The sequence below is a fragment of the Macaca thibetana genome, chromosome 1, assembly GCF_024542745.1.
Source record: "Macaca thibetana thibetana isolate TM-01 chromosome 1, ASM2454274v1, whole genome shotgun sequence".
Taxonomy (NCBI): domain Eukaryota; kingdom Metazoa; phylum Chordata; class Mammalia; order Primates; family Cercopithecidae; genus Macaca; species Macaca thibetana.
Window position 1 is genome coordinate 189620977 of NC_065578.1, and position 22632 is coordinate 189643608.

Consider the following 22632-nt stretch of genomic DNA (forward strand, 5'->3'; position numbering starts at 1 on the left):
GGAACCATCTAATTGGTATTGTCTGAGTCCATGTCCACTCCTGAACCATTATAATGTTAGGAGGATGGGAAACTGACTAACCCCCCTATGTTATGTGTCTATCTCAGTTAAATGGTATTATCTCTTTTCAGAAGATGGAGTTAGGAGAAAACACACTGGGCAGCCTGTCAGCAGTCAACTCCCCAAATTGACCAGAATCTCCTTCAGCTGGATTTATAAAAAATGGTGAAATATAACTTTATTATTGCTTTAAAAAAAAGCTCCATGGGAAAGGATAAAAAATTTGATCACCTCTATATTTTAGTTAAGTGCTTGCTTTAGTTTTCAGAACTATGTGTAAGCTAGCTGACTTTATGGATTTCCTCCAAGTTTTCCTGAAGTATGAGAATTTTTCTAAAGGCCATGGGGAATCTGAACTTCGAAACTTAGATTCAACCTACAGGAGTCTTAGCTGCAGGGCTTAGGTGAACCGAGTGAGTCTGAGGGGACTGCGGTAGGATAGGAACTAGGTAGAACCTGGAAGGGCATTACTCAAACTGATCTGAGGCAGTGCTGAGATCAGTTTGACTAAGGAGGGAGTCAAACTTAATTTTGAGAGGAATCAAGGTGACAACCAGTATATAGATTAGGTGAAGATCAGAACGGGAGGGTAGTGAACTTGGTAATGAAGTGAGTTAAGTAAAGGCAGAAGAGGGAAGAGTAAGGAATGGGTCTCTTAGGAGCAGACCTGTGAATAAGACAATTTTTTTTTAACATAGTCCTTGGCATTGTAGTAGGGATGGGCTCAGTGACTTAAAGTAACCACACCAGTTTATACAAAAAAGGAAGTCATAAAGAATATTTTAGGAGCTAGTATGTGGGCACCAATGTTGCTTGTCACAGTCATAGAGCTGTTGACTAGAATTGTGTTTAGTATCAAGTAGGAATTGAGACTCACTTGTCAGAGGTTTCTTGATACATAGTGAAGGTGTAATTTTACTGCTGTGATGTTCTCCTTGGTGCCCTTGGGACAATGATGTGCAGCGACCTTAATGAATGTGGTATAGGAATGAGAGAGCAGAATTTGTCACAAAACAACTCTTCTTTGAAAGTAATCCACCAATTGATGATTATTGTTCATTTGTTTAATATTTATACTGTATTTGTTTTTAGTAATTATATATGAGGCAAGAAGTATGTAAGTCAGGCATCATGGAATTTGGAATGCATTTGTCCTCCCATGAAGAATGGGTAACATTGTTTCTTCAAATTAAGGACCAGAAACCAGTGATGGATAGGAGTTAGGAAAATAGAAGCGAGAAACATTGAAAAGGAAGGAGAGGTAGAAAAAGAAAATGAAACAGTATGACTGAAAAAGAATTAGAGAGGAGATAAGACTGTGTTGAAGAGGGTTAGGGCTGACCCAGGTAGTGTTGGCATAAGAAATACAGAGTATATATTAAAAATATAGAAGGAGATTCTGTCTACATTAATATCTTTGACCATTTCAGCTATTATGTTGTTGTGGGACAATCAAAGATGGGAGAGATGAACAGAGTGAGTTCAGGAAAGGTCTTTATTAAAAGGTGATCACCTGGCTCAGTAGGACTAGTGTCCAGGAAAGTCTGAGCTCCAGACAAAGAAAGCAGCCACCTTGTAAGCAGTCAGTGGCCAGGAGCTATATGATGTAGGAAGCCTACTTACGGAAGTGAGAACAAAAGCAGTTGATCAGTCTTTTACATTTCCACATTTCTGCATGTTCCACATTCCTGGGAAACCATATTTTGGTATTAACTTTGTAACTTTGCAGTTGCGCTAGAGAGGTGAAGCAGGAACTCGCTGAGCCTCATGGAATGTGAAACTAGCAAGTACATATAAGGTTAGCTGAGCACAGAAGGAAAAACAGGCTGTTAGTATTCTTTTCTAACTTAGACTCTTAGACTATGGGGGAGCTACACTACACTTAGCTTTTGAAGGAAAAAGTAAAAATTTTTGGTTGTCTTTGATTATACTTGTAAAATTTATGAATTCTTTCTTCATCCCCCCTTTGGTGTTCACCACAAATGTAGATTAATAAAGAGCACCACAATAGTTTATTTTTTCTTGTGTAGGCACATATTTTTCCTGGGGGACTGGTGGGTATTTTTGTAATGCTATCATTTTGGTGGTAGTTGTTTGGTCCACTATCGTTTCAATAGTAGACTGGATGCTTCTGATGAGGAGAGGTAAAAGACAAGGCAATATTAGACATCCTCCAATTATAGCTATAAAACCTATTATCAAGATTTTAAAGCCTCCAAACCATGAGAACCATTATCCAAAAAGTGAGTTTGGGCTTCACCCGGACCAAGTCTGGACTGGGGCATGGGTTAACTTCTGCATTCTGGCAGTAATTTCCATAACAGCTCTTCTATTATTATTGATCTGTAAGCAAGAGTTGGTTAAATTAAGCTTATCACAAACTCCTCCTTCTGAGGCTAGGAGATAGTCTAATGCTAGTCTATTTTGGTATAGAGCATCTCTCATTTGAGTGGCCTGTATGGCTAACAGATCTAAGGCTCGAGCTGTCTCATTGACTATGATCTCTAGTATTGCTTGCAATTTTATAATTTGGTTTAACATGTAAATAGGGGTGTGGAAGACCCATGATCCATCTTGGGCCTATGTAGCTGGCCCATATTATTTGATAATTCTTTTAGGAGGCCATTCATTATCTTTCCAGCTAGCTATCTTAATGTCCTTTTTTATGTTTGTGTTTATCTTTTCTACAGTACTTATCTGAGTAAAGATGTTTCTTCTGGTCCTTTTTTTTTTCTTCATTATAGACTGGGTAACTTAAATCTTCCCCTTGTTTCGGTGGGAGCAAGAAGAAGGATAGTCTTATTGTCTCTAACACACAGGCTCTGGTCCATTTCTTGGGCAATAGTTGATAGGCTTTCGTCCCACAGATCCAGTATAGTCCTGCTGGTGCTCTCCAAACGTTTGGAGCATCTAGTTGATACCACGACCGATTCAGCACTGGAAACTGAGAGAGAGAGGGTTAAAATCTGGTACAGAGGAATTGTCTATGAAGCTTCTCCACTGTTTCTTGTTCTTAGACTCTTTAAAATATTGTTGACCTAGATAGGTTGTGTCTCCTACTGGAGTCTGAAAGTCTTTTCCCCATCATGCTGTGCAGTATCTTCCAATGATGGGGGTTTTTAATAGCCAGACCCTTGGGTTTGCATTGAACTTTGTAACAAATCCAGTATGGTAAAGTTATCTTGTGGCATTAGTTCTCTAGCCTTCCAGGGCCATTGGTCACCTACACTGGTACCTCCATATATATAACAAGAGGTGACTCCAAGATTAGTAGCAATACTTTCAGCTAGCTAAGTGAATAGGTTCTTGGCTGACATTGGTGGAATCTGAACTTTTGGCTCCTTGGGGTTAAAATATTTATTGAAGGATTTGAAAAATCTGGACTGTGACATTGGACTGACTTGAACTTTAGCTCGTTGAGTCTTTTTTTTTTTTTTTTTTTTGAGACGGAGTCTCGCTCTGTCACCCAGGCTGGAGTGCAGTGGCCGGATCTCAGCTCACTGCAAGCTCCGCCTCCCGGGTTCACGCCATTCTCCTGCCTCAGCCTCCCGAGTAGCTGGGACTACAGGCGCCTGCCACCTCGCCCGGCTAAGTTTTTGTATTTTTAGTAGAGACGGGGTTTCACTGTGTTAGCCAGGATGGTCTCGATCTCCTGACCTCGTGATCCGCCCGTCTCGGCCTCCCAAAGTGCTGGGATTACAGGCTTGAGCCACCGCGCCCGGCCCATTGAGTCTTTTTAATAATGACTAATGGAACACCTAGGTTTGCTCCTTCTTGATCAAAGCTTAGCTCTCCTTGATGTCCTTTAGTCCAAAAAGTTATGTTTGTCTTTAATATGGTCAGATTAAGGGGGTTGCATGTTTTAGTCGTACAACCAATCTTTGCTTCTTGGCTGGCAAGCAGAGGTATTCTCCCTGTATATAGGTGTTGGTTGAACTCATGTGTGGTCCGTTGAATGTTACAATCAGGACATTGTTCTTCTGGATCTCCTATTATGATCTTAGCAGCTTTACTGCTGACTCTTTCTTATCTTAACTTCTTGCAGACTCATCCTAGATTGGTTAGGATGCTGAGGTGTGCAGCCTGACAGGCATCAAAATATATAGAAACAGATCCTTTATGTGAATAAGGGAACATCTGTGTTTTGCTTATGAGTTTTCTAGTTCCAGCGTCTTTAGGATTGGCCTATGAGGGTAACAAAGGTTTCCCTATTTGGATTTCAAACCAGAAGTCATAGGGTGGAAGGCCTGGATCATAACACACTTGAGGTTGCCCATTTCCTGGGTCACAGACTGAGTAGCTGGTTTGATTATAAACACGTGTCTCCAGGGGAGTTCCTGTCCTGTACATTTATAATAAGTTTCATATAACAGGGTCTTAGTTATACTTTTACCAGACCAAGCTTCTATTATACAATAATGGCAGTTATCTTGGTTTCCTCCTGTGACTGCTAACATTATTGTTATTAGTGTGATCAAGTTTATACTATGCACGGGCATCCTCCTAGGCAACAAGTTTGATAACAATTACAAAGAGCATGACAGTAAGACAATCAGTATAAGCAATAGTATAACTACACTTGCAAATTCAATCTACATTTACTTATCTGGCACCAACTTCCTCAGGCTTTGGCCGTGCGTAGACTAGTCAGTTTCTGGTTGCATGACTAGATCAGGGCTTGACATTTTCTCAAGCTTCAGCCGTACATTGGCTGACCAGCCTCTGGTGTGGTCGGAGCAGGGTAGTCATCTTTTCCTGCTGCGCCTTGATTTCTCTGCAAGTTCGAGTTGGATGATCTGGATCTTGCTGACTCGTCTACTGGTCTTGGACTGAGACTGCAGGTTTCAGTAGGCTGTGATGGATCCAAGGTGTAATACCTGTAACTTTAATAGCGGTAGGGGTAGACAGGATCACAATATGGGGACCATCCCATAAGCGCCCGATGGTGGTAGGATTCCAGTGTTTAACCCATACAGAGTCCCTGGGTGGAAAGGGATGTATTGCATCTGTAAGGCTAACAGGTATTCTTTCTCTTACCCATGCTTGTACTTCTTGCATTATCTCACCTAATGCTTGCATTTGTCTTCTTAGGATCAGTTCTCCAATTTCCTTTAAATCTCCTTTTACCTGAGATATAAGTGGGGGTGGTTGGCCATACACTAACTCATAGGGTGAATACCTGGTTAATTTAGTAGGGGTATATGTGACTCGGAGAAGGACCATGGGCAATACCTGATCCCACCTTAAATGTATCTCTTGGCAAAACTTCTTCAACAGTTGTTTCAGTGTCCGGTTCATCCTTTTAACTTTTTTAGAACTTTGTGGGCGATAGGCTGTATGCAGTTTCCATTTAATCTTTAACGTCTGAGTTAGTTGCTGTACTACTTCTGTCACAAAAGCTGGTCCATTGTCTGAGCCTAAAGTTAGAGGCAGTCCAAATCTAGGAATAATGTCTTTTAATAATATCCTGGTTACTTCTCATGCCTTTTCTGTCCTGGTGGGGAATGCCTCAACCCATCCTGAAAAGGTGCAGACAAACACTAATATGTACTGATAACCTCCAGCCCAAGGCAGTTCAGTAAAGTCTACAAGTAGGTTTTCACATGGCACTGCTCCTGTTTCCTGAATTCCTGGGGGCCGAGTAGGCCCTTGCCTTGGGTTATTCTGGGCGCAAGTAACACACTGCTTGCAGACGGCTCAAGTGATGGCAGTTAGGCGTGGCACATAGAAATACTGCCCTACAAGAATTTCTAAAGCCGTTTTCCCCATGTGTGTTCCTTGGTAAAACTGCTTTATAAATCGGGAGCAATGGCTTCTGGAATGGAAGCCTCCCGTCTGAAAACTTCCACCAGCCTCCTTTTTGATAACTCCCATTTTCCTGCGCAAACCATGCCTTCTCGTTGGATGAGTAGTTAGGAGTCTCTGCAAGGGGAGGCTCTAGTAAGGGCATAGTATAAGTCTCTTCTTTCTTTGTTATTTCTGTCATTGCAGCCGTTTTTTTGCTTCCTTGTCTGCTTTTCTGTTTCCTATAGCGTTATCACTTCCTCTTGTTTGATGTCCTTTACAGTGGATAACTGCTACTTCCTTTGGAGCCCATACAGCCTCTAGGAGCTGCTCTATTTCTTTTTTGTTTTCTGTTTTCTTTCCTTCAGTAGTTAACAGTCCTCTTTCTTTGTAAATGGCTCCATGAGCATGCAAGGTGGCAAAAGCAAATCTTGAGTCAGTATAGATGTTCACTGACTTTCCCTTCACTAGAAATGGTGCTCTTGTGAGAGCTATTAGTTCTGCCTTCTGTGCTGAGGTTCCGACCAGTAGAGGGCAGGCTTTGGTCACTGAGCTTAATCTGACGACAGCATATCTGGCCTTTCTGATACCTTCAGATATGGAGCTGCTTCCATCAGTAAAATATTCAATGTCAGGGTCCTTTAGAGGCTGGTCTTTCAAGTCTTTTTGGCTTGAAAAGACCTCATCCACTGTTTCTATACAGCAGTGGTACCCTGGGGCATATAACGGGGGCTTCCCATGCTCCGCATATTCTATTGGTAACAGTGTGGCCAGATTTAGGGTATTCACAGTCTCTAAGGTGATGTATGGATTCTCACATAGGAGGCCTTGGTATCTTAGCATCCAAGGGTTAGAGAGCCAACAGTGTCCTCTCTGTTCCATCAGGGTGACAACTGTGTGGGGCACCCAAATTATCAGCTTCTGTCCAAATGTGAGTTTGTTAGCGTCCTCAGCTAACAAGGCAGTGGTGGCCAGCACCTTGAAACAGGGTGGCCATCCTATAGCCACCAAGTCTACTTGCTCAGACAAATAGGCTACAGGCTGATACCACGACCCTAGCATTTGCACTAAGACCCCTGTAGCCATTCCTTTTCTTTCATGAACATACAGGTAAAAGGGCTTTGCCATGTCTGGCGGCCCTAGTGCTGGTGCCTGGATTAAGGCTTTCTTAATTTTCTTGAAAGCCATATCTTGTTTCTTTTCTCAAAGGAGGGGCTCCTTTCTCCCACCTTTCGTTGCCTCATTAAAAGGTTTTGCTAAGAGTGAGTAGTTGGGGATCCACATGTGGCAGAAACTAGCTGCCCCTAGGAATTTCTGCACTAGTCACCTTGTGTCTGGCTGAGGAATGCTATAGTCTCTTTTTGCTCTTGTCCAAGCGCACACCACCCTTGGGAGATGTAAAATCCAAGATACTGGACTCCTTGGCCACAGATCTGTGCCTTTTCCTTAGATACTTTATAGCCAGCTTTCCACAGCACTTGAAGGAGACTCTCTGTCATTGGATACATTCCTTTCTGGTGGGTGCAGCTAGCAACAAATCACCTATGTATTGCAGCAAGACACATCGGTCCTAGGTGGCGTGAAAGCCTTTAAGTCTGAGGCAGGTGCTTCTTCGAAGATAGTTGGGGAGTTTTTAAATCCTTGGGGAAGTCTAGTCCAGGTATACTGAGATGGGCCCCACTCAAAGGCAAAGATATCTCGGCTTACAGGGGCCAAATGAATGCAGAAAAATGCATCTTTTATGTCTAAGCATGTGCACCAAGCAACACTAGCAGGTATTTGTCCAAGCATAGTGTACGGGTTAGGCACAATAGCATGCAGTATAGCTGCCACCTTGTTGACTGCCCTTAAGTCTTGTACAGGTGGATAGTCACCAGAAGGTTTTAACACCGGCAATAGGGGAGTATTCCATGAGGAAACACATCTTTCTATTATTCCAAACTCAAGGAACCTTTTTAAGTGTTTTTCAATTCCTCAATTGGCCTCCATGGGAATGGGATATAGGCGGATCCACACTGGGTAGGTTCCTTGTAGTCGCTCTACTATGACAACTGCTTGATTCACTGCCAGCCCTGGGGGATTGTCTTCTGCCTGGACTCCTGGTAACTTAAGAAGTAAGTCTGTGAATAGTTTTTCTCCTTCAGTCACACTCTATCTTTTTCCACACTCCTGGCAACTGCTTTCATAAAGTCTCCATTCCTCTGTTTTCAGGAACGTGAGTGTTAATACCATAGCCTTTCTTTGCCTTAGGCTTAAAGTCATGTCTCCATTTGGTGTAAAGGAGATCTGAGCCTGCAGCTTTTGTAATAAGTCTTTTCCCAATAGTGGCTCTGGGCAGTTTGGTAAGTATAAAAACACGTGCTGAACCTCTTGGTCTCCAATCATACATCTTTTTGATTTGAAAAAAGATGTCTTTTCTGTGACCTGTGGCCCCGATAATATTAGCATAGTCTTTTGATAACAGCCCAATTGTCTGAGTCACAACCAAGTGTTCAGCACCTGTGGCTACCATAAAGTCTATTTTTTGGCCCCTTACCACCATTGAGACCATAGGCTCCTTGAGGCCTAGTGAGATGGAGTCTGGTCTGTCTCAGTCTTCAAGGTAGCCATTGGCTCCTGCCAGCCCAGTTAGATCCATGTCGGATCCTACTACACCTTGCCTGGCAGTGGAAGGAGGCCCTGTCCAGTCATTCTGTCCCTGGTTGTTGTCCTTGTCCTTTTCTTTCTCTGGACATTCATCTTTCCAAAGCCCTCTTTGCTTGTATCTTGCACATTGATCTCTCTCTAGTCTAGGCCAATCTTCCTGACCTGTCCTGGTCTCCTGACCTGGGCTAGCTTGTCCTCTTCTGTGACTGCGTCCACGACCACGTCCACATCCTCTTGCAAATCCAGTCTCTCTTTCAACCAGGGCTGTGGCCAAGAACTCTGCCTTTTCCTTTGCTCTACGCTTGGCCTCCCGCTTTGCTTCCTCATCTTGATTTACAAACATTTTGATTGCCACCTGGATAAGCTGGGAAATGTTCATACCTTGAAACCCCTCCAGCTTCTGCAATTTCGCTTAATGTCATTTTGTGCCTGACTCACAAATGCCACATTAACCATGTACTGATTCCCTGCCACTTCTGGGTCAAAAGGTGTGTAGAGCCGGTAAGCCTCACAAAGCCTCTCATAGAACTCACTGGTGCTTTCATCTGGTTTCTGATGAACCTCTGAAACCTTTGCAATGTTCATTGCCTTTTTCCCTCCAGCCTTTATTCCTTGTATTAGAGCCTCTCGGTATCTCAGCAAGTTCAGCAGCCCTTGCGCCTGATTTGGGTCTTTTCTATGGTTCCTTGTTTTGTACAAGCCACTACAGTCTTACAATAATCTTCAAAGCAGGACTGTAGCCATTTTGGACAGGTCTGAATCACACTCAGCCAGGAGTCTAAGTTTGGGAACTGATCAGGGTGCCCAGGCTGTTGTCTGACCCCAGTGACAACCTGAAACACTCGGCCAATTATTTCCTTATCTATGGTTCCCTTGACTGGCTACCTTACATTAAAGGAGGGCCAGTCAATTTTACAAAGGGTTCTTAGCCTCTGTGGTGTTAACTTCATTCCATAATCACCATAAAAACCTTTCTTAAAGTTCTTCAACATATATTCTAATGGAGTTGGCTTTGACACTTTTCCTCCCATTTCCTCCCTCACGGCACACTTTCACTCTCACTTTCACTCTTGGATTCACCAGACCAGGTCCTATTACTGGAGGTTAGGATGCTGCTTAGCCAGGTCACAGTCAACTACTGCTGTGAAGCTATGAAGCTAATCCTCTCAGCCTTACGCAGTGACCTAGGTCTGGCTAGTCCCACACTCAGCTCGGAGGACACAGTCTGGACTAAGAGATCTGCACCTCCCCACATCACTCCCTGTGTTGGCCTCTCCCAAGACCATCTCTTTTACACACTTTCACATACCTCCCCTGCCCCAGGACTCCTTATCAGATGAAACGAGCCTCTCTCATGTCCCAGGTAAGCCTAGTTAGGCTCCCACATTCACACACATACACACACCACTCCTAACCTAGGACTCCTCATTGGATGAAACGAGCCTCTCTTGTGTCCCAGGTAGGTGCACACAAACCCACACACTCCCAGTTGGGGTGGCAAGCCACTCTTGTCACCCTGCCAGCAAGCCCTACCTTGCTGCACTTGCTGCTCTATCGGCCCATTTTCTCCGTTCTTCCAGTTCATGTTAGTGGGGACATGAGGTTCATCCAAATTGGCAAGCCACTCCTACCACCCCCAGCTCCTCTGTTGGATAAGTGGTTGTTCCCTGGGAGGTGATCAAGCTCCCTTCCGTCCTTATGGGATGGACTTTCCTAGGGCCCAACCTTACTGCAGTTCAGTAGTCTGCCTGCGCGCTGCTCCTGTGACTGTCCTGCAACTCCCGAGTTGGTTCCATTTGCACTGTCAGGGGAAGGCTCCAAGACATGGGAGAGTCGTTGTCCTTCTGGGCTAAGTCTTACCCAGTGGTGCCAAGGGTCCCACAACTCCCATGTCCTGGGGCCCTAGCCCACAAGCAGAGGAGACAGAAACCTGCCGTCTCCAATCCCGGACAGGCCGCCAGAAATGTGGCGGGACAATCAAAGATGGGAGAGACTGAACAGAGTGAGTTCAGGAAAGGTCTTTATTAAAAGGTGATCCCCTGGCTCAGTAGGAGTAGCATCCAGGGAAGTTTGAGCCCCGGACAAAGAAAGCAGCCACCTTTTAAGCAGTCAGTGGCCACGAGCTACGTGATGCAGAAAGTGTACTCACAGAAGCAAGAACAAAGGCAGTTGATCAGTCTTTTACATTTATACTGCATGTTCCACATCCCTGAGAAACCATGTTTCTGTATTAACCTTGTAACTTTGCAATTGTGCTAGGGAGGTGAAGCAGGAACTGGCTGAGCCCCAGGGAATGTGAAACTAGCAAGTACAGATAAGGCTAGCTGAGCACAGAAGGAAAAACAGGCTGTTAGTAGTCTTCTCTAACTTAGACTATGGGGGAGCTACACTACACTTAGCTTTTGAAGGGAAAAGTAAAAATTTTTGGTTGTCTTTGATTATACTTGTACAATTCATGAATTCCTTCTACAGTGTCAGCAAAAGAAAAAAAAATCAGTTAAAACAGTTGTGGGTACCTACATAGCTTGAGGGTTAAAAAACGAAAGCTTCCCCAGAACTAGATCACTTGGCTTCTTCTGGATTGGGGGTGGTGATATTGTAGGCAGCCAATCAGAATGAAAGCAGGTTGGCAAGAAACCAATGGGAAGTAGGCATGGAAATGGATTTTGGTGTGATATCAGTTGGTAGTACTGTCCCTAGCAAACAGAAACATAACTGTGCATTGTATTTTGGGATTTTGAGAGCCTTCATCTCAATTTCAACTTTGAAGCAGCTTAATCTTTAAGGAACATATCTCTGATCTGGGTAATTTGTAGAAGAACTTAATTTGAGGGTCATTACACATGAGGATAGCGGGAGTTGAAGATGCCAAGGACCTGAAGGGCTACTTGAGGGACAGGTGAAGTGATTTGAAGATGTAGCATTTTGAATCTCTTTCTGGCCCATCCTCTGCTTCACACCAGAATCATTGTGACCTGTAGACCAAACAAGTACAAAACAAAGGACCAAAGATAAGCCTTAAATATTATTGGAGATACTTGAGGAACCTCTAGGATTTTTAGGTTAAGGCTAACTGCAAGGAAAAATAAAACAGTACAAATCTTTCTCAGGACCACTGCATAGATTCGCATTGGTTACATCCTATACAGAGCACCAACTGAGGTGGGATACTGGGACTGAAATCCAGCCTGGTAGTCACATGCCAAGCCATGTGCCTTGTTGTCAGGCTTCATTGCTCTGAGGAAGGGGGACTTTTTCTAATTCACTCAAAGGCATCATATGATCAAACCTCAACCTTGGTCTTTTCCTTTATTTTTAGGTTATTCACCCTTATCCTCACTCCCGACCTTAACTGGTGTGACTCAACTTTGACTTTGTTTCCCATTTGCCATCTTTTATTTGAAGGGTGCTGAGAGAGGAAAAAGAGATATTAGGGTGGGAGTGGTAAAATGGAATTCGAGAATGATTTATACCCACAGAGAAGGGGGAGCATAACATTTATCCTTGCTCCTTTCCCCTCAAATAGTTCAGCCCATCAAATATTTTTGGACAGCCTATCTTGTGCTACATACTACGTGCACAGCCTTAAGGAAAGTTCGGGCCCTGGCCTTTGAGAAACTCACTGTCCAATGGGGAAAGAAAGCACATTACTATATCATTACAATGGTAAGTGCACCAGTCAATGCACCCCCTCTCTCATATACATGTAACAGTACAGGGAGTAAACACTAACATCGCTGTTAGTGTTCCTATAAAATGTTCTTGAAGCAAAAGGTAGGGCAAGAGGTATTAATGTGTGCCCTGTGACAAGAAGAGACATGTTCAGATCTGAGTGTGGCACAATCTTAGGTAGAAAGGGTATGGATTAACTGGGTCTTGGTAGGTCTTATGTTCTTTTTGCATGCTATACAGGTCAGTGTGCAGAAGTGAAAGTGTCCATAATAACCAAACCACTCCATCAAGTTAGGTCTGGGGAAAAGCAGCAGCAAAAATGAGTTCTTACATCTGGGCACAAAACAAAAGTAACGGACCTGATTTACTCTGCGGGCAGCCAGCTGACTACCTTATTGAAGAGGAGCATTTCACAACGCTTGTATGTTTCATTGTTGTTTTGGGAGGTAGGTGGTTGTTTTTGAAACTCATCTTTCCTCTGCCCTGTGAACCTTCTGTCAATGTGGAAAGCCATCACAACTACATAACATCAAAAGAAGGGGCCCAGTGAACTGACAAGACATGAGTGAATACTGTCAATCTCGCTTCATTTAATTATAAGTAGTGTCTATTCTATATTCCTGTATTCAGTAACATTTGCTGAGCATGGTAGTGAGATAGACATGTAAGAAGAACAACTTAACTTCAAGGAGCCCTCTCATGGGGGAGATTGGCAAACACATAATTACTATGCAATGTGTTAAGTATAACTATAAAGGTGTGGTCAAGATTCTCTGCTCACAAGAAGGAGGAAGAGCTGTACACTGCCTGCCTGGCCAGACCTAACCTGACCAAAATATCTGAGGCGAGGGGAGGACAATGGGATCAAACACACAAATAGAGCCCAGGCATACAATTCATGACTTACATAATTGATGTCATTCATTTTGTCCATTTTATTATGGCTTTTGGTGTGATCTCTCTTCAGGGAAGATAAGTAACCCACCCCAACGCCAAGAAGAAAATTAGGAAAGACTTCACGAATAAGGACCTCTTAAACAATGATTAAGAATTCAACAGGTATAGAGAATGATATTCATGCAGATCGAGTTACATATCCAACACACAGATGGTTTAGCCCACAATTCAACACTAGGGATTAGGAAAAAGGAAAAATAGCTGCTTTAAAATCCTTTCTGGAACTAGGAATCCTATACAGAAACAAATAAACAAATGTGTATAAACTCCTTCAATTTTACCCATTGTATCAAGGAGTGAAATTGCTTTCTTTGGGAATCTTTAATATACTCACTAATGACCTTGGTCCCTTTTGATATCACAAGGTGCTGATGACCATGGACTAGCTCTATATCTTTTGTAGAGACAAATGCTCCAGTAGTAAAGAGCATTGCAGAAATAGTGTAAAAAACATATCTTTATCTGGTCTTACCTATAACAAATACAGATGCTCCTTGATTATCAGGTTGTGTCCTAATAAACCCATCATAAATTTGAAATATTGTAAGTTGAAATGCATTAATACAGCTAACATACTGAATATCATAACTGAGCCTAGCCTACCTTAAAAGCTTTCATAACACTTATATTCGCCTACAGTTAAGGAAAATCATCTAACGCAAAGCCTATTTTATAATAAAAGTGTTGACTATCTCATGTAATTTAGTAAATGTTGTACTAAACATGAAACACAAGAATAGTATGAGTACTCGAAGTCCAGTTTCTACCAAATGTGTATCACTTTTGCACCATCCCAAAGTAAGTCGAGGCCTTCTGTATTCAATTAATATTTAATGATGTGGCTTAACTTATAACTGGAAGTCAGGAAATGCAGAATCTGGGATGCCAATGAATCTTACCCTAGGCATAAATTAATTGTATTATAGTTTATATATTGTCTCTAGAGGCAATGAAATGAATAACTTCAGATAGAGTAGAGGTTTCAATGCAAGAAAGTGCAGATAGAGAATAATGAGTGGCTTTTGTTACTAGTGTCATGAAGGCAGTTTTCTCTATAGTTAGAGCTCAGTTAAATGTGTTTCTGGCTTTTGGGAAAATTTTAGAAATATGTCACTATAGCTTAGGATGAGGAATTATTAATAGAAGGTGTACTATGTAGATGTAAAATTGGGCTTTCCATAATTTCTCACCATCAGATCCATTAGTAAGAAACCCATACGTTATTCTGATGTGTCACTGGGCAGGCAAATTGGAAGCAGGCAAATCTGTGAGAGATGCCTCATCATGTGTCATATCCTTAAGAGAGCATTTATAACAGATGTCAGTGATTCATCCACAAGAATATGACACTCAGAAGTTTAAAATTAAATAACTAGAGAAAAGAAATATTAATTAAATTGCTTTGAAACTTATCATGTTTAAATAACACATACATGTATTTCTTTAGGGCTTTTGAAGATGTGTTTAAAGAATTCTGAAGTCATTGTTTTGACGATTCTTTCTCTGTCGGGATTCGTGATAGGACAGATGGCCTACAGTTCTGTTGAGGTACTGTATGTACAATAAATTAGAGACTAAATTAAAGGAAAAAATGCCAAAAATAAAGTCCACTCCCATCTCATCCCTGAATGCATGGAATGTTTTTTCTTATGGGAACAGCTACTCAAAAAGTTCTATCTGGTATTTAAAAATTTGAAAAACAAAAAAACCACACAGTAGAGGACACATCAATTAGGGAAGCTTCAAAAGAGCAGTAATAAGAGGAAAATGTGCCCAGGTGATGGCTCACGCCTGTTATCCCAGCACTTTGGGAGGCTGAGGTGGGTAGATCACTTAAGGTCAGGAGTTTGAGACCAGCCTGACCAACATGACAAAATCCCATCTCTACTAAAAATACAAAAATTAGCTAGGAGGGGTGGCCCATGCCTGTAATCCTGGTGACTTAGGAGGCTGAGGCATGAGAACCTCTTGAACCCAGGAGACGGAGGTTGCAGTAAGCTGACATCACGCCACTACACTCCAGCCTGGGCAACAGAACAAGACTGTCAAAAAAAAAAAAAAAAAAAAAGAAAGAAAAAAGAAAACAAGGAAAGAAAGCAAGGAAAGACCATCCCGGCTAACACAGTGAAACCCCGTCTCTACTAAAAAATGCAAAAAATTAGCCGGGTTTGGTAGTGGGCCTGTAGTCCCAGCTGCTCTGGAGGCTGAGGCAGGAGAATGGTGTGAACCCGGGAGGTGGAGCTTGCAGTGAGCTGAGATCGCACCACTGTACTCCAGCCTGGGTGACAGAGCGAGACTCCATCTCAAAACAAAACAAAAAAAAAAAAAAAAAAAGCAAGCAAGGATAATGTGTTTGCATTCTTGGGTTCATCATCTGCTTCTGAAGCCTTGCTCTGGCTTCCTTACCCTGCACACATACACTGGCTTCTTCCCTGCTCTTGCCTTATACAAGGCCTGCTTATAGGTTGAGGTAGGAGAATTGCATGAACCCGGGAGTCTGAGCTTGCAGTAAGCCGAGATCACGCCACTGCACTCCAGCCTGGGTGACAGAGCGAGACTCCGTCTCAAAAAAAAAAAAAAAAAAAGGGCGGGGGGGACCTGCTTATAAAAGGTAGCAGTTATGTTCATCATGAGGCAAGCTCACTGCCAGATTAAATGTAAAACATGCTTCATATAATATGTACCATAGATACAAGAAAACATTCATTCACTATCAACCTAGTATTAACTTCTGATTTCAACTGCATAGCAGTGTGATCAATAACAATTTGCCTCCACTCATTCCTTTATTTTTTTAAAATGGAGATAATGCTTATACCCATCTAGGATTGTAAACGCTTCTTCCCAATCTTCTGAAATACCACCAGTACTACTAGCTGACATCTTTAGGGTGTTTAATAAGTGCCAGGCTCTCTTTTAAGTGCTTTGTATTTATTAATTTATTAGTTTATTAACCCTTGAGTTAATTTATTCACTCTAACAGCAACCCATTGAAAACAGATACTCTATTTCCATTTTACAGATGAGCAAACTGAGGGATAGGGAGGTGAAGTAATGAAAGTTAAACTGTCGATTGGGCCAAAATAAACTTTTTAGGAGGGAACATTTATAGCACTTCAATTGTTGTTGTTGTATTTTCCATTAATCTGTGTACAACCTTCATGATTTATGTCTTATGTATACAATCTGCTATTTTCTATGAATTATTTTTCTCTACTGACTCACTTAAAGATTTAAAAATCCTAAGCCAATGTCTGTGAAACAAGTACCTGTTTAAGATTCTTTCCCTCACCTAAAGCGAATTGAAATAAACATCTAACAGTCAAATTAAAAAATGCTTACCTGTGAATCACCAAAAATATTTTCTGATATCACCAACAGTAGGGATACCACTTTTGAAAATACTGATTGCACACCACAAGCAGGGTTTGTGTAGCCGAAAACCACTCAATTCTCTGGTGAATAGAGGTCTATATAGATAACTTATCTGGATGGCTAGATCAAGCAATCTACCACAAGACCCTTAAGACTGCCCTTGTAGATACTCTCTCATTAGCTGTATACTGAAAGATTCTGAAATTTATATTGATTGACATAGCATCAACCTAATTTCTAATACTTGGAAATGGTAGCACACTAATTTCTTGTTTGTCTTTGTTACTTTAGGTGCACCAAATTGTCTACCCTCTTCTAAAAACATCAAGTTTTTCACTTTATTCTTACTTTTCACCTTTAATTATATTTATGGTTGCTTTGGATGTAGACTTTTATATACTCAAGAATATGTTTTGGCAGGTAAGATCACATTTAAAACAAAGTATGATCAATTCTTGCTTAGGCATGTTGATAGAGAATATGGCTGCCTATATAGATGATTAATAATTCACAAAGTCTCATATTTTATTTGTTTTGCCCTCTTCATTCTACAGAACTACTAACTAAAAAGAGTTGAAGGGAGAGGAAAGGAATTAGTATTTGCTGAGTGACCATTGTGACTAGGCATTCTCAGTGTAAATATCAGAGTAAACATCATTTTCATTTTGCATATGAGCAAACTGAAGCTTAGAGGTCACAGATAAGGATAATAAATGTCAGAATCTGGATTCTAGTCCCACGTCTGACTTAATCTCAACTGTTTCTGTAGATTTGCCCATTTTCCCTGCAAAGATTGTTACTTGTGCCTTCTCTCTTTTTTTCTTAATCATACCTGTTGTACTGTTTTATTTCTTTTTTCAGAGAACACTTTATTTTGATTTTATTCTGTTCTAACATCTTAAATTAATATTTGATTCATTTTTAGCTTTTTTTGTTTTCTGTGTGCATTTAAGGTTTTAAATTTTCTTTTTAGTGGTATCCCACATGTTTTGGTTTTTGGTGTACTCATCATCATCCAGTTCTACATTTTCTTATACTTTTTGATCCATTAATTATGTAAAAATTGTTTTGAATTTTCCAAATATGATGTTTTATTATTATTTCTCTTATCACACCATAATCAGAGAATGTGTTTTATATGTCAATTCTTTGATTTGTGAAAACTTGCTTTGTAGGCTTGTACATGATTTTTTAAAATGTTGCGCTGTAAAAATGTCTATTCTCTATTTAGTGTAGGGGTCTAAATTTGTTCAGTAGATTGTTTTATTAATTATGAAGTTCAATCTTCTATGTTTTTCCCAATAGTGTTTTTCAGTTCAATTTAATAAGTTTCCCCTATCACTGTGGATTTATCAATTTCTCCTTGCAATTATGTCAGTTTTTACTTTATACAAATAGAGGTTGTTATTAAGTGTCTACAAATATTGCTATATTTCCCAGTTAATTTTTTTCTTATTATTTAGTTTCCCTTTTATCCCAAATAATGCTTTTTGCCTTAAAACAATTTTATTTGGTATTACTACAGTTACATCAGCTTTATTTTGGTATTTGCCTGCTACAATTTTTCCATCCTTTTGTTTTCAAGATTTTGGTATCTTTTTAAGAGTATACAGTTGGATTTTTTTTATTTTATACAGGTTGATAATTTGTGCTTCTTTTTAAAAACTAGTTTAGTCCATTAGTATTTATTGTAATTAAAAATAGATTTAGAAGAGAAAAGATTTGAACAGATTTGAGACACCAAGGAAGATATATGGATGGAATAAAAGCACTTGGAAAGATGCTCAACATGATAAGTCACTAGAGAAATACACACTAAAATCACAATGAGATACCACTATGTACCTATTGGAATAGCAACAACAAACCTGTTAATGCCAAGTGCTGGTGAAGATATGAAGACAATGAAACTTACATACATTGTTAGAGAGAAGGCAAAATGGTACAACCACTTTGGGAAACAGTTTGGGAGTTTCTTATAAAGTTAAATATATACTTGCCACATGACTCACCAATCTCACTCCTATGTATTTACCCAAGAGAAATGAAAACTTATGTTTACAAAACCTCTACATGAATCTGTATAGTAGCTTTATTTATAACCTCAAATGTCTGGAAACAACTCAAACGTTCTTCAGCTGGTGAATGGATAAACTGTGGAACATCTTACAATGAAATATTACTCAGCAATAAAAAAGGAATGGAGTATCGATAGGCACAACAAGGAAGAATTTAATATGCATTGTGCTAAGAGAAATAAGCCAGCCTCCAAGGGGTACATACAAATTATATAATTACATTCATAGACCTTCTAAAAATGGCAAAACTATAGGTCTAGAGAACATCATCGGTTGCTAGGGAATGGGGTTGGGGAAAAGAATTGACCACAAAGATGTAGCATGAGGAAATTTTTGGGAGTGATGTATCAGTCTTGTTTCTTAGTTTTGGTGTGATTACATAACTGTATGCATTTATCAAAACCCATATTACTGTACACCCGAAGAGTAGATTTTACTGTTTATAAATTGAAAATAACGTTTTTAAAAGAAATATATTTGAACTTTTTCTCATATATTATTTTATCCTTTTATTTGCCATGCTTTGTCTCATTCTTCCTTTTCTCAATTAATTGAATTAATTCAGTTTCCTTTATCCCTTTTGTTCCTTCTACTAATTTAAAAGTTTCATGTTCTATTTTTTGGTGGCAGGCATTTCTGGTTGCTTATCCAATATGCAGTCTCCCTCTCTTTCTCACCAACAGAAACTTAAAATTTTTCGTTTGGTATGGCAATAGGTCTAGTGTAAAATGTCATATTTCCAAGCATCCCTAACAACTTTGGTACCCTAAGAAGATAGTTTGGCCAATGAAAAATGTACAAAAGTTTGCTGAATGGGCTTCTAGAAAGCCCTTAATAAGGGGGTTAAATCAGCTGGCATGTGCTTTTTGCTCTTTGCTTTACCTCTCTTTCTGCCTGGAGCCTTCCCAGTGGTCTAGAATGAGTATTCATCTTGAGATTGTGAAGTAGTGAACATGAGAACAGGCACTATATATGATTGAACATAAAGAGAAAAAAGAGCCTGGGTCCTTAAGAGCACTGGGAGCCAACATACTAACATACGGCTGTTTATTCTGGATTTAGGGTTACTTGAGGCGCGGTGGCTCACGCCTGTAATCCCAGCACTTTGGAGGCCAAGGCAGGGAGATCACGAGGTCAGGTTTAGTAGAAACCCTGCTATTACTAAAAATACAAAAAATTAGCCGGGCCTAGTGGCATGTACCTGTAATCCCAGCTACTCGGGAGGCTGAGGCAGCAGAATCACTTGAACGTGAGAGACAGAAGTTGCAGTGAGCCGAGATTGCGCCATTGCACTCTAGCCTGGGCAACAGAGCGAGACCCCATCTCAAAAACAAAAACAAAAAACAAAACGACCAAAATCTCCATTTATTGACACTATAAGCACTCTTTTCTGTTAAATGCAGTCAAAATTGCTATATTCCTAAATACAATTCTCTTACTGGTTTCGTACATTTAAAAAATCTTAAATTTTAATAATTATATTTGACTTAACAAGTCTAAAGCTAAATGTCTCTACCTTCCTCCAAATAATGCAGGAACTTCAGAATGTTTTAATTATCCTTTCTCATCTTATATTTTATTACATTATTGACATAATACTACCATCCCTGAAATTAGTCATTGTCATTATTATTGCGATTGTAATGTTTTAGGTACCAGTGCTTCTCTACACTCATCTAAATGCTTACCAATTTCAATTTCTTTGCTCACTGCTCCTTCTTGCATCCAACTCCATCTTTCTGGATTCAGCTTCCTTTTTCCTGAAGTTTTGCTCTAGCAGCTTTTTAAAAATTGTATTTTTAAATTGACTAATAATTGTACATAGTTATGGAATACATAGTGATCTTTCAATATATATAATGTATAACTGATCAGATCAGGGTAATTAGCATATTCATCATCTGAAACATTTATTATTTCTTCATGTAGGGAACATTCAATGTCTTCCTTCTAGCTGTGTGAAACTATATAATATATTGCTGTTAACTATAGTCATCCTGCAGTGTTTTAGAACACTAGAACTTACTCCTATCTAGCTGTGATTTTGTGTCCTTTCCATTAAAGGTCTGTGAGTAGTCATCTTTTTAAATTTAGTGGTCTTTGTGGCCAGCATACCCACTGTGTATACATTATCTCCTGCCCGTTAGTCACTTAGTAGCCATCTCAGTTATCAGATAGAACATACAGTATCACAGTGCTTGTGTTCATATAACCCTTATTTTACTTTATAATAGCTCCAAAGTGCAAGAGTAGTGATGCTGTCATGTGGTTATACTTGTTCTATTTTATTATTACTTATTGTTAATCTTTTACTGTGCCTAATTTATAAATTAAACATTATCATAGATATGTATGCATTTAAAAAAACTATAGTATATATAGGGTTGGGTACTATCCGTGGTTTTAGGCATCCACTGGGATCTTGGAACATATCCCTTGCAGATAAAGGGGGACTATTTTAGTTTCACTGTGATGTTTCTGGGTGTTAGTATCTTTTTATTTATACATATTAAGACTTCTTATGGTTACTAAATCTGAGAATTAATATATTTCATCAATTCTAGCCACATTTCGGCTATTATCTTTTAAATATTTTCTATACTCTGTTATTTTTATTTTTATTTTTTTGAGATGGAGTCTTACTCTGTTGCCCAGGCTGGAGTTCCATGGCACAGTCTTGGCTCACTGTGACCTCCGCTTCCTGGGTTCAAGTGATTCTCCTGCCTCAGCCTCCTGAGCAGCTGGGATTACAGGCATCTGCCACCGTACCTGTCTAATTTTTGCACTTTTAGTAGAGATGGGGTTTCACCACGTTGGCCAGGCTGGTCTTGAACTCCCGACCTCAGATGATCCGCTTGCCTGGGTCCCCCAGAGTACTGGGATTATAGGAGTGAGCCACTGCGCCAGGCTTGTTATTTCATTCTTAAATTCCCATTAGTTGTAGATTTTCTATCATATTCTCCATGATTTTTAATTCTCTGTCTTTTATCTCTCGGAACTCTATTGTATGTAATTTCCTCAAATTTAGTTTCTCATTTACTACTTTATCTTTAACAATATCTAACCTACTGCTAGGCTTAATTGAATCATAAACATTTTTAACCTTTATTCTTTTCCAATATATGCATTTAATGTTATAAGTTTCCCTTTAAACACTGCTTTAACTGCATCCCTCTAGTTTTGATGCCTTATTTTCTTTATGATTCAGCAAAAATATTTAAAAACTTGGACAAAATGGGAAATTCCTAAAAATATGTAATTTGTCAAAACTTACACTAGAATTTCTTTTTATTTATTTATGTATCTATTTTTTTTTTTGAGACAGAGTCTAGCTCTGTTACCCACGATGGAGCACAGTGGCATGATTACCCCTCACTGCAACCTCAACCTCCTGGGCTCAAGTGATCCTCCCGTCTCAGCTTCTGGAATAGCTGGGACTACAGGCACATGCCACCATGCCTGGCTAATTTTTTCTTATTTTTAGTAAAGGCAAGGTCTCGCTCTGTTGTCCAGGCTGCTTTCTAGACTTCTGGCCTCAAGCAATCCTCCTGCCTCAACCTTCCAAAATGTTAGGATTACAAGCATGAGCCACCGTGGCTGGTCTATTCTAGAATTTAAAAAGACCCAAATAGTCCCATAATCATTAAAAATTGAATTGGCAAATAAAAATGTTCCAAAAAAAATGATACCTAAACTATTTTAAATGTAAGTTATGTGAACCAGTATGAAAGATAACACCAATCTTATGTCTTAAAGACAAGAGTAAAAGGGGAAATCCTCCCACACTTACTTTGTTTTATTTTTAGAGACAGAGTCTTGCTCTGTTGCCCAGGTTGGAGTGCAGTGGTAATATCATGGTTCATTGCAACTTCAAACTCCTGTGCTTAAGCAATCCTCCCACCTCAGTTTCCTGAGTAGCTGGTACTACAGTTATGCACCACCATGCTCAGCTAATTTTTAATCCTTTTTTTTAGAGGTGGGGGTCCCACTATGTTTCCCAGGCTGGTCTTTAACTACTGAACTCAAGAGATCCTCTTGCCTTGCCTCCTAAAGTGCTGGG

The 22632-nt window shown here is 40.1% G+C and overlaps 1 protein-coding gene across 5 annotated transcripts in view; it reads left to right on the forward strand.

The window, feature by feature from the left end:
- Positions 1–11172: 11172 nt before the first annotated feature.
- Positions 11173–22632, forward strand: part of SLC9C2 (solute carrier family 9 member C2 (putative)) — a 100301-nt gene continuing 88841 nt past the window's right edge. For 2 of the 5 annotated variants that reach the window (XM_050767710.1, XM_050767753.1), the window contains exons 1-4: positions 11173–11389; positions 12403–12608; positions 14567–14667; positions 16786–16914. In XM_050767710.1, coding sequence (XP_050623667.1) covers positions 12482–12608; positions 14567–14667; positions 16786–16914 — 357 coding nt within the window. In that variant the 5' untranslated portion in view covers positions 11173–11389; positions 12403–12481. Of the gene's footprint in view, positions 11390–12016; positions 12157–12402; positions 12609–14566; positions 14668–16785; positions 16915–22632 lie in introns of all 5 variants that reach the window. The other 3 variants (XM_050767721.1, XM_050767744.1, XM_050767732.1) reach the window with 3 other exon arrangements.